Raw genomic sequence first — 12,975 nt, forward strand, 5'->3', positions numbered from 1 at the left:
GCAGATGTCATTTAAAAAAACAACAACAACAAACACCAAACCCCTATTTTGCTATTGGAAATCTGTATCATTTCAACATTAAAATGCTAATGGCTTCCTGTCTTTTTTGTTTTTTAAATAGGTCTACAAACCTAAGGTAATTTTTTGGAACTGCAGAAATGGTTGGTCCTAGTTACCAGTGGGAATTTGGAGTCACTCTGAAATACATCCTGGAATAATTGTGTTTGACTGGAACCAAATCTTATGAAGTCTCCAAGGTAAAATGATTTTAACACATACCTAGAGATGATATCTTTATGAAGCATAAAGAATTTAGCCAAACTGAGGATCTCAGAGTTGATGATCCTTTGTAAGAGCCTTCTTTTATGTTGAGTTTTTGGGAATTTGGGGAGTTTAAAAATTTTTAACTCTCATCTTTGAAATTATTTTAGTTTGTAAAGCAGTGTTTTGGCTATTCAACAGGGTAAAAGGTGATATTTTTAAGATAAACCAGTTTCATTTTACATTTGGACAAAAATGTTCAATGTTGAGGAAATTGAAGTATCACAGTAGATGTAGTAGGTGAGAAATCCTTTTACTGGGCGGGGGGGGGGGATCCTAGATTATTGAATAAAATAAAGAATCCGTAGGCATTTCCTTGGGGAATCATAGCTATTGTTAAGGAAATCCTTTTCTAGGCACTGGGAACTTGTAGCTATTCACCCCCGACCCTGGTACATAGAATTGTCCAAGAAGAAGTCAGATCAGGGATGACCACCCGAGATTGGGAACAGTGGCCCTCGAGACTTTCGATTTGGGGTTTGTTGTTGAGATCCAGCCAGGAAAACAGAAGCCATCCTGATCATGTGGAACAGAGGGAACCGAATTCAGGGAACTGGTTACACGTGTAATGGGAGAATCAGAGACGTCAAGCAGAAGACCCAGAGGCAGCCCAGAGATGAGCGACAGCAGGTAGCTCCTGCCATCCTGAGGCTGGTGGGACACAGGAAGGCAGTCCTGCTGGCCAGGACCCAGGGGAAGGGGCCTTCAGGGGGAGCTGGAACCACAGTGTGCTCTCCTGGTGGAAATTGACACAATGGAGGAGAAAGGACCACCCCAGAGACCCTGCCAAGACAGAGAAGGTGGGGAGAATTACACTGGCCTTTCCCTTCCACCCTCCAGGCTCCAGCCAGTGTCTCCTATTGGTTAAGCCCAGCCAGGAGCCAGGTGGTTCCGGAGGCTGGGAAATGTGATGTACAGGTGTTCCCTGGGGGAAGGGGAAAGCATGGTTCTGAGGGCAAAACAGGCCAAGGCTGGCACAGAGTTTATATTTGACATTTTAATGAGCACGGCCTGGGCTTTTCTACCTCAGAGGAAGGGTCTTCTCTTGAGGCTGATCCTCACAGCCTCACCAAGTAAATTATGCATATACCCTGGAATCTTCTATCTGAAGATGGACAGTAGTAGACTGTGATTCAGTGCCCAGAACCCCCTTCAGGAATGAAGTATTTATTTCCTCAACTGTTGGAAGTATTGCAGAAGATGGCCTGCAGCTTCTTTAACTTCTCCTTGCTGGGGCACCTCCCTGGCGGTCCAGTGGTTAAGACTCTGAGCTTCCAGTTCAGGGGGCACAGGTTCGATCTCTGGTCAGGGTCCTAAGATCCCACACACCACATGGTGAGGCCAAAAAGAAAGAAACAAACAAACAAAACAAAGAGCCTCCTTGCTGAAGATTGAAGATTTTCCCTTATGTCCAAGTATAAAGGCCTGGACCCTCACCCCAAGTTGGGACCACAGAGAAGACGCGTCTCAGCTTTGGAACTCTCCATAGGGTTATCTGAGGCTGCTTCCTCCTTCTGTCCTGCCTTTTTCTCACCCCTCCCCTTCCACAGCTGATTCTCCCTAAATCTCCTGCTTATCAATTTCCATCTCAGAGCTGGCTTCCCAGGGTACCCAACCTTTGGGACAGATCATCTCAGACATACTCTCCAAACCTGGTAAACTCCATCCGTACAAGTTTAGGTGATGCAGTGACTGATAAACACATGGAAACTGAATTTCACTTGTAGGCTAGGTGGGAGGGATTATAGCTCATCCAAAAGAGCTAGTTTGAACTTGCAGACCTTAAATTGGGTGGGGGCACTGTGGTTAAAGGCAGGGGAGTCAACCCACTAAGCAGGAAGAAGTGGAGGGTAGAAGAGTTAAGAAGCCAGTAGGAGACCTATTACTTTAAACTGTTAAATTTGGCAGATCATTTCTTATATAGCAATAGAAAACTAGTACTCCATTCATCTGACTCCTTGAAATTTTCCTTTTTGGGCCACTAATTGCTACAAACTGGAAACTGGGGTACCTGAACCAGGTTGAAAATGTGTTTTGTTTGGTCTGCACTGTGTTTTTAAAACAAAGCAAATGGAATTACTTGCTGACATATAAAGCGTGCAGACTGCATATCAGAATCCAGCTTCTCTTGAAAAGTCATTCCTGGCATCCCTGGGGGCAGCTGTTCCCAGGCAGGTCTCTACAATCCCTACTGTTCACCAGTGCCCTTGGCCCACCCAGCCTGCACATTTATTTAGAGATATTTGAATTTCTGACACTCGTGTAAAAGGGATAAGCCTTTGTAACATTTGGATCAATAACTGATATTGGGGTTAACAACTGGAGTTGTTGGGTTTTTTGGCTGTGCTGTGTGGCATGCGGGATCTTAGTTCCCCTACCAGGAATCGAACCCGTGCCCCCTGCAGTGGAAGCGTGGAATCTTAACCACTGGACAAGGGAAGTCCCACAACTGGAGTTTTAAAACATTACAGATGGGCAGAGCACCTCATTCAAAAATTTAGCAAATATGGAATTCTGAACCTCCATGCTTTCCCAGTTTAGTAAATAAATTAATAATCAATTTCCTGAAATGGAAATGTAATTAAATAATAGCACCTCAGGCTCACATAGGCTCACATATATTCTTTGCTACCTTTTGAACTGATCCTAGGGTTTCTGCCTACCATGTGTGTCTGCTGAGGAGGGGGAGACGGAAGACATGCTTTGCAAAGAGTTAAGGTGCATGCAGGCCCTTCAAAGCAGTGAGACCCGGTGTTTCCGTGCCAGTTTAAAATGCTCAGGATTTCCAAGGCAAATTGGGCAAAAAGATGCCAAGCTTTGAGTTCCTTTTAACACTGTGCTCTTCAAAGATCATCTTAGAATCTTGTCCTTCTGTGGCTGCTTCGAAAGCAGACCAAGTCTCAGATCAGTGAGCAAGATGAGATCTTTCAACAAGATCTATTTGACTATCTTGTGAGAGGCCAGAGCCTGCTCCCTGGAGTGTGATGTCGGCACCAGGCCTCCAAGGCTGCGCTTTCCCTTGAGCATGGAATCAGGGTTCTCGCTGAGGTGCTGTAGGGCTGGCAGCCGTGGGGTTGCTAGACCCTTTCTTCCAAAATTTCCTCAGAAGCTTTGCCTCTACTGTTACCCAAACAGGAATTCAACCCCACGCACTATGTCTTTCGTCTGCCCATGAGTGTTTATTCATCTTGTGTATATGAAAAGAGGGTTCCTTTGATCCTCTGTGGTGATCTTTTATCCAAGACACTGTGAGATGTGTGCCAGGCAGAACTTGGTATCACTGGAGTTTCAAATGCCAAGAGCTTTGACTTTTGCTTCAAAAGTTAATTTAGAAAAAAAAAGAGCAAACAAAAAAGTTAATCCAGTGCTATCTAATTTCCCTATAACATCAAAAAGGGCAGAAAGGAAGGGGATGGAATGCATATTGGCTATTTTCTTTTTATTTACTCTTTTCTTGGTGTGTGTGAGATTGTTTTAGAAGAGACCACACAACCACCTTCGTGAACTGAATCATCTTTGAGCAACTGTTTGGATACTGTCCATTCATATGAAGTGAAGTTTGTTTATTTTCCCAGCTTTTATTGAGATATAATCAACACGTAACATTGCGTATGTTTAAGGTGTGCAAGATATTGATTCTATATGTTTATCAATTGCAAATTCCTGCTGTCACATAGTTACCATTTCTTTCTTGTGATGAGAACATTTAAGATCTACTCTCTTAGCAACATTCAAGTATATGGTACAGTATTATTAGCTATAATCACCATGTTATACATTAGATTCCCAAACTTGTTAATCATGTATTGGAAGATTTGACCTTTGGCTAATACCTACCCATTTCCCTCACCCTTGATCCTTGGTAACCACCCTGCTACTTAATCTGTTTCTCTGAGTTTGTCTTTCTTAGATTCCACATATAAGTGAAATCATACAGTATTTGTCTTTATCTGACATTTCACTTAACAATCATGTCTTCAAGGTCCATCTAAAATTTTGTATATGGCAAGATTTCCTTCTTTCTCATTGTCCAATAATATTTCATTTCATATGTTTGTGTATGTGTATATATATATACACACACATATATATAATCACATCTTCTTTATCTGTTCATCTGTTGATACCTATAAGAAGTTGCTTATATATTTACCTGTACTTGCCCATATTCCCATCAGACTTTGAGATTGGATTAATAAATTATTTAGCCAATCTCCTAGACCAGAGGCGTTAAAAAACAGTCAGAGAAACCAGGCAGAAAGCTCTCAGGCCTGGTGTGAAAATTTCTGTGGTTTCTTTCAGATGCAGAAACCACATATCTTTTTGAATCCAGCTCTAAGTATGTTGCTTTTTAAATGTCATGATATAGAGTAGTATATAACCTCCACGTTCTATCAGGACCACTCAGGCTACACTCTAGGGATTCGTAAGTAGACGTCTCACTGAGGCATGTAGCTAACTTGGAAAACTTTTAATTATAAAAGGTGTTTATTGAAAATTGAGTGAATGCACAGTGCAGATATGGTTTGATTGGCCTTCAGTTTCCTTGTGGGGAGAGAAGTCCATCATTGAGCATCTTCCACCGCTTTCCTCACCTTTTCAGGATTGTGTTTGCTGAAAAGCCTTGCATCACTCAGCCCTCACTGACTTGCATCCTGCTCTCTCTCCAGGATGAGAGTCTGTGCTAGGTCAGTCTTGCTGTCGCACTGGCTCTTGCTGGCCTACGTGTTAATGGTTTGCTGTAAGCTGATGTCCGCCTCCAGCCAGCACCTCCGGGGACATGCAGGTAAGCCCTTTAAGCTCGTTATGCGTCACGGGGATCAATTAATAAAACCCTTTCAAACGCCAAAGCCCACATTTTAGACACAGGTAATTGACAAGAGCTTTTGATGGTGTGTAAATAACCAGCGGAAGCATAAAATATAGCAGGGTAAAGCAGTTTAACGGTTTAATGCTTAAAGAGTGTTGTTCCGGACGTCTTTTTAAGATGTTCTCCAGGTTTTTCCTTTTTTCCTTTGCCTTTCCTGAGTGCACTTACATTTTTTTCTAGTGATTTTTCTCAAAGAATCCTGGAAAACCAGCAGCACTTTTTGATTATACACTTCAGCTTCCTTTGAAGGTGGAATGTGGTAATTGATAAACTTAAATGAACACTTATGGGGTTATAGTGAAGGGAGCTTTCACACAATTTAAGACCCTTTTAAGAAATGGTGGTGAATGATTAAAAAAAGAAGAAAAGGAAAAAAAAAGCAGTAGTAACTTTTGCACAGGACCTAAAAGAGAATGTATCTGAAATTTTGCAGAATCATTCTGATAATTTCTAGTGAGACCCATGTCTGTACTTTGCTTATTTCTAAAGAAAGATGAAAATAACCAGTTAAGTATCTGCGTGTGTGTTCGTGTGTGTTTCTCTCCCCATTTCTTTGTTACATACACATTTCAAGTGACACTGGCTTGGAAACTCCCCAGTGAATTGTGTTTTCCTGAATAATTCATATCTGTCAGCGGACTCATTGCCAAACAATTAATTTACTGTCTCTGCTTCAGTAATTGGAGGTGTGGCAGTGCCAGGCATACTTTGACTTTTTAGTGAAAGAGTAAAGCTTGAACCCTAAACCATGTATGCGTCAGAATTGTAAAGTCTCTCTCCAAGAAAGTATGTAGAGAAGTGTGTTAGATATCCTTTCCTTCAGATATACAGCAGGTCAAGCCCTCCAATTAGTTATTCTGATAATTTAAGGTTAAGACTTAATTTTAGGCTTACGTTTTTAAACTCTCTCATCACTCAATTTTCCTTACGCAACAGTTTCAAGACTAGAAAAATAATGATTGAAATTTTAATGAATCAGCATAAAATCAATACCATTTGGGTGCTGCGAAAGTGCCCAGGGCTAGCTGGTTATTGCGTTGTGTATTTTTCGATGAACTTGCTCTCAGGGATAGAGCATTTGAAGTCATCAGTCTTCTCTGTTTAGTACACCTCTCTTTTCTTGGGTGCAGGTAGAGTCAGGCTAGTAAACAAGCAAAGCATTTCAGTGGGGCAGGTTATCAACAGCACATTGCAGATTTCCAGGAACTGGGTTTGAGGGATTGTGATGAAACGTGATTAAACTTGAAGGAAACAGGGGACATGACTGAACCTTCAGTTTTTTCTCCTCAGTATGTACGTATGTATATATGTATGTATGTATTTATTTATTTATTGGCTTCGTTGCTGTGTGAGGGCTTTCTCTAGTTGCAGTGATCAGTATTTGTTTATTAAAAGGCATTATACTTAGATTGTTTTTTCCTTTGAGATTAGATTTCTTTACTTGCTGTGATCAACCCTCCTCACCCAAGATATACACACTGGTAGTCTTTATGTGAACCTTCACTTTTTAATCTTTGTGGCAATCCTCATTTCATACCATAACCCTTTACATTTGGAAAACGTGGAACTTGAAGGATAAATCTAGATGAAGATTAGACATGTACACACGAGAAATGCAGTATCTTCCATATAAGCAAAAACTTGACAGCAACAGGGAGGGTGAGAAGTTTGAGCAAAGCCTTGGCAAGTCTTGCTAAAGAAATGAAATTTTCATCCTAGAATTTTTAGGTGATTTTATTTGGATTCTCAGCCCACTTTTGGTTTCTCTTTGACTTTGAGGGGATTCTTCCTCCTTTCATTTTTGGAGTGTAAGTCCTTCTCATACCCCATCTTAACAACCATCAAAGCAATCAGAAAGGACTCCTGCCCACAGGGGGCGCTGTTCTCTCACGGGGGCTGCAGGCTGCACGTAGAACCATCTCCGCAGCAGTGCAGGTGTGCCTCGTTGTATTGCACGTAGCTTCTTCCTTGCACTTTGCAGATACTGCATTTTTTTTTTTACAGATTGAAGGTTTGTGGCAACCCTTTGTCCAACAAGTCTATTGGTGCCATTTTTTTCCAACAGCATTTGCTCACTTCACATCTCTGTGTCACATTTTGGTAATCTTTGCAGTATTTCAAGCTTTTCCATTATTACTTTACTTGTTTTGGTCATCTGTGATCCGTGATCTTTGATGTGATCGTTGCAAAAAGATTATGATTTGCTGAAGGCTCAGATGATGGTTAGCATTTAGAGCAACGAAGTATTTTAAAATTAAGGTATATGCATTGTGTTTTCAGACATAATGCTATTGCCCACTTAATAGACTATACAGTACAGTGTAAACATAACTTTTATATGCACTGGGAAACCAGAAGATTCACGTCTTGCTTTATTACGATATTCACTTTATTGCACGGGTCTGGAATCAAACTGGCAAATCCCTGAAGTCTGTCTGGTACCCTTTGCCTCACCTCAAATGAGGGCTCCTGAATCTTACGTGAAGTCCAGTGTCCCTCATGGGTGCTAAATAAATATTTCTTAATAGGCTGATTTTGCCCATTTGTCATCATGTGATCAATTATATAGTTTTCTGCTGGTGATAAAATTTCCGGAAATAATAGGAAGGTGTGAAAAGCTAGCCTCTTAACTTTTTGTTGCATATTAGGGTTCCCCAGAGGTAAAGAGAACCAACACAACCTATTTATTATTGATATAAAGTATTGGCTCACACAACTGGGGAGGCTGAGAAGTCTCATGACCTGCAGTCTGCAAGCTGGAGACCCAGGGAAACCAACGATGTGGTTCAAAGGCTTGAGAGCTGGAGAGGCGATGGTGTAGATTCCAGCCTGAGTCTGAAGGCCTGAGGTCCAGGAGCACAGAGGGCAGGAGATGGTCAACGTCCCAGCTCAACAGGCAGGCAAAGAACAAGTTCAACCTTCTTCTGGTTTTTTGTTCTATTCAAGTCCTCAAGGGATTAGCTGAGGTCCTGCCAGATGGGGGAGGGCCATCGGCTTCACTCAGCCCCCCAATTCAAATGCTAACCTCTTCCAGAAACACCTTCACAGATACACCCAGAAGTAATGTTTCAGCAGATATCTGGGTGTCCCCTGGTCCAGTCAAGTTGATAATTTCGTATATTCTTCTAGATATTATTTTATATAGTCACCTATATTTTCTGTATGATTTTATAGATTTCATGTTATCCACACATCCATCCTTCTAGAAAAAGGAACATGTATACCAGCATCTGGGTATGCGCAGATAACTCACTATGCTCCCTGTTTTGTACCTTGATTTTTTCCCCCATTTAGCAGTAGAGTTTAGGGGTCTTTTCATTTGAGTGCATACCCCGCTCCCTGTAACACTGCACAGTCATCTATTGTATGGATGTGCTGTAAATTATTTGATCACTCCCAATTTCAGTGCACATTTAGCTTGTTACCATATTTATACAAATATACATGTCCTGACTTCAGATGACTCCCTAGTAGTGAAATTACTGAATTAAAGTGCCTGTAAATGGATTAGTGAGAGTAGGCTAATTCCTGTAACACATAGACCAAGTAAATATACGTAATGGCTTAAACAAAAGAAGTTATATTTCTTGCTCGTGAGTGCTGGGTGGGTAATACGTCAGCTGGATGTTCTCCTATGCTGTGGTCTTTAGAGCCGCAGTGGGTAGAAGCTCTACTGTTTTCTACCTGTGGCCTGGAAGGTTGTTTTGGAGCAGTCTTCATTCCAGCCAGCTGGAAGGGAAATGGGCATGGAGGGTACACCTGGGAGGTGTCGATGAAATGGGTTAGACGCTGGCTGCATCCCTTGACCTGTCCTGCCATTGGCTGCAGCTGAAGCCCATGGCCACACCTTACTGCAGGAGCTGCTGGGAAACATACCCTAGCTGTGGGCCCAGGTCGAAGAGGAGACAATGATTTTTGGTGAGTATCCTGCACCCTCTGACACTTGCATTAAGGTTTTAATAGTTCAGAGTGCCCTCCAAAGCCTCTGGACTTATTTATACTTGTAATAGTATGATAACACCCCTTTCCCCAGACCCTCATCAACTCTGGGTGCTATCAGGTCTTAGTGTTTTGCAAATATGGTCATGAGAACTGCTGCTGGATTGTTTTGACTTGCATCTCTTTTTGACTAAAGACTCAGTGTGCTGGGGGACTATCTGTATTTGTTTTTCTTTGCGTTATCTTATCCTTTAACTGTTTTTGTCTTGGCTCTATTGATTGTTTTTGTCAATTTGCGAAAGCTCTTTGTAAATTGAGGACACCTGAGTATTTTGACCATCATTTCCTTGTTTCTTCCTGCTTTTTCTTTATCCACTACTCCTGTTCTAGCGAGGCTGTGTATTCCATCAGGCTCTGCGTGTGTGTGTGTGTGTGTGTGTGCGTGCATGCGTGTGTGTATGAGAGAGACACACAGATAGAGAGGCAGAGGGACCGGGAGGGAAGGAGAGAGAGATGGATGAGGAGGGAAATGGTGGTGGGAGGCGGGTGTTGTAAATTTCTCTAAAGACACTGCTGTGGCCACTTGGAGTTTCTTCCCGGAATTGCGCTCAGCTGGTGACAGAGTCAAGGGTCAGACCTGAAAAACTCTGGTCAGGTGTTTGGGTGTATCTGAAACAGCCTGAGAGTGGGAGCAAGCTGCAGAGAGTTAACTGCAGAAGCCTTTGTGCTGTGTCCAGAAGGACTCCTGACACCGTCCCAAGAGCTTTGTGGTTCATGCTGGCCAATTAGAGGAACTGTGGCCCTAGGAAACCTTAATGGTTCAGATTAGGAGAGTGGCTTGGTGGTGGTTGTGTATAAACAAAGAGATATTCTACAATACGGTCTCCACCCATCCCTCGAAGACAGAGACAGAGGGAGAGAAGGTGGACTCCACCCCGAATGCGGGCAGATCAGATGGGGTGTTAGGTATGGACTGAAATGTCAGTTTAGTTCAAGTGTAAAAAGCAAAATAAAAACACACCTAATTTTCAGAGGATCACTAGTGGGAATCTTTCTTTAAGGCCAACGGCATTGATAATCTTCCACAAGAGTCCAGAGATAGTATTTTTTTAAGGAATGAGAAAACACAAAAGGCCATCTTTGTAGTTTTTAAAATTCGACCTGACATAATGATTAAGTAGGGGACCACATGGGCTTCTGTAGCCCTGAACCATAGAAAACGTGTGCAGGGGGCCAATTGGGAGGTTAGTTTCTTTTAAAAGGAAGCCAGAGTTAACTCTATTATTTCTTCAAGTAGCAATTTGTCCTTTTGTTCCCTGTTCCTGCCCGCCCCTCCCCCCCACCATGTAACATCATTTCCCACAAGAGGGCAGCAAATGTAATGAAGTGGAAAGATGCTGACCCTTTCAGAAATTTGAGAGTCATTTGAAATCAACTGTTTAGGGATCTTTGTGAAAGTGTCATCGCATGTTCACATGATGAGTTTGGAACACAAAACACCCTACGTTCTGGAGATTTATCCCTAGCAATATTTGGACACTTAAAAATGTAAATTTTCCCCCTTGAAGACAGAATCATAGCTATTTTTCTGCTATAGCTGACAGAGCTGGGAACTGGGGTGCTGCTTGTTCACAAGTTCATTTTAATAGTTCCATTTCTCCAGAGAGCTTTAAGTATGACCCGGTTTGAGGTGTTTTAATTCCAACAGATGTCATGGTGCCTAGCCGCCTATATTTAATACACTCTGTTTTTGTATAAAGTCTCCTAATTAATATATTCTGTCCACGTGTTAAGGTCCCTAGAAACTGGAACAAAACTGAGAATGAGGCAGTCAAACATAATGCTGGCTCTGCCATGTTCCAGCTGTATGACCTTGTCCAGGTCACTTAACCACTCTGAGCTTGCTTTATTGTCTGTAAGAACGGAATGATGTACATGCCTACCTTATGGGGTTATTGGAATGACTAGATAAGAAAGTAGGTGAAGGGATGAGTACATAGTAAACAATAAATGGTAGCTATTTTCATCTTTAGAAGCATCCAGAATGAGAAGGAGTCTGGAAACTTTCAAGGAACGATTGAGGGCTCCATGTGTGTAGGGACATACGATCAGTGGCTTAAGGTTTGAAGCTTTATCGTGTACAAGAAAAAAAGGCTTGTTTTCCCTTGCTCTAAGAGTTGACTATAATGAAGAGAACTTCTTTATGAAGACTGGGATTTCAGCTTAACCTTAAGAGGAAAGAAATTTCTAGCAAACAAGGCTTCAACAAGCTGGGGACAGAGTGACCCTGGGGGTTGCTGAGAACCCTTTTACCTGCTGGCCTTCAGCCAGATCCTCTGTGGAGGGGGACACTTCATTGATCAGGGGTTGATGTCAAGAATTGTGCTGGGTCTGAGATTTCACCTTACTTGCAAGCTAACAGGGTATCCTGTCAGTTTCCTGGATGCTGGCAGAAGACATGAGATCCCTGGGTCAGAGATGAAGGGTTTATTTATTTAAAAAAAAATTTTTTTTGGTCACACTGCGCAGCATGTGGCATCTTAGTTTCTCGAGCAGGAAATGAACCCGCATCCCCTGCCTTGGAAGGTGGAGTCATAACCACTGGACCACTGGGGAAGTCCCAACAAAGGATTTATTCTTACTGCACAGTAAGCAGCAGAGGTTCAGGTTAGCTTCCGTTCACCTTTCATACTTGAATTGGTTACAAAACCTCCTTGGGACTCAGTCTCTTCTTCTGTAAAGTGGGGATAATAATAAAAGTCATCCCCATAGAGTCATAATGAGTCCGTTAATGTCTGGAAAGTGCTAAGAAACGTATTTGTGCAGTAAGTGTTCAATAAATGTTAGTCATCTTTTTTGAGAACTGCCTTCTCTTTTTGAGTTTATTCCATTTTATAGAGGTTCTGTAATCTTTACATTTATGGAAAGTTAGAGTTTCTGTTTTCTCTGTTGTAAATGATAATGCAGAGTATACATGTTGGGCTTGTGTGCTTTGGTGCCTTGTGTTGTTTTTAAGTTTGCTTAAATTCTTTGAATAATAACTGCACCTAAGTTTGGGCTCATATTTCTGTCCTCTATAACGGCTGAAATTTTATAGGAACCTTTCTGATGACTTTGACTGGAATGACTATTTTGGCCCTAATTTTCCATGAGAAACTTTTATTTCTTTCAAAGACAGTGCAGATGGTTTTGAAAAATAATTTGTCTGCATTGCCAGAGTTCTGACACTAGGGGGCAGGCAAGGCTTAGAAGAGCTAAATAGGCAGAAGCAGGACTCTAGCCTGATGCAGCCCTTGTCTAGTAGAAATAGGAGAGCCACATATGTAATTTTAAATGTTCTATAATCACATCTAAAAAGTAAAAAGAAACACGTGAAGTTAATTTTAGTAATATATTTTATTTAATCTAATACATTCAAACATGACCATTTCAACCTGTGGCTCAAGCCACATTCTAAGCACTCAATAGCTAGCTACATGCAGCCAGAGGCCAGTGTAATCTATTTAGTATAGGGTAATGAATTGGGTCTTCACATTACTCTCGGAAAGATTAGAATTATGACATATTTGTATTTTCATGGGTCAATCCTAGGGCACAATGTTTTCTCTCCCTTTATTTCACTTAATTTCTTTTTATGTGTTTGGTTTTAGTTCTTTTTATTTTTTTCCTAAATGATTGCCTCTAAACTCAGGGAAAGTGCCAGGTGAGTTGGGTTTGTAGCCCTTGTAAAGGGTGGGGAAGGTGGTTCCATTTCCTAATGAACCGCGCATGTGATCATTCTTTGCAAGAGCATATTTTTTAGGGAGAGAAAAGTAGCAGGATAGTTTGAAATTGCGTGTGTGTGT

At 41.6% G+C, this 12,975-nt stretch overlaps 1 protein-coding gene across 1 annotated transcript in view; it reads left to right on the forward strand.

Moving 5' to 3' along the window:
• Positions 1-243: 243 nt before the first annotated feature.
• TAFA4 (TAFA chemokine like family member 4) overlaps positions 244-12,975 on the forward strand; it is a 129,391-nt gene continuing 116,659 nt past the window's right edge. Inside the window, exons 1-2 of the mRNA XM_057704583.1 lie at positions 244-257; positions 4,992-5,107. Coding sequence (XP_057560566.1) covers positions 244-257; positions 4,992-5,107 — 130 coding nt within the window. The remainder of the gene's footprint in view (positions 258-4,991; positions 5,108-12,975) is intronic.

Source organism: Hippopotamus amphibius, chromosome 13 (genome assembly GCF_030028045.1).
Source record: "Hippopotamus amphibius kiboko isolate mHipAmp2 chromosome 13, mHipAmp2.hap2, whole genome shotgun sequence".
NCBI classification, from domain to species: domain Eukaryota; kingdom Metazoa; phylum Chordata; class Mammalia; order Artiodactyla; family Hippopotamidae; genus Hippopotamus; species Hippopotamus amphibius.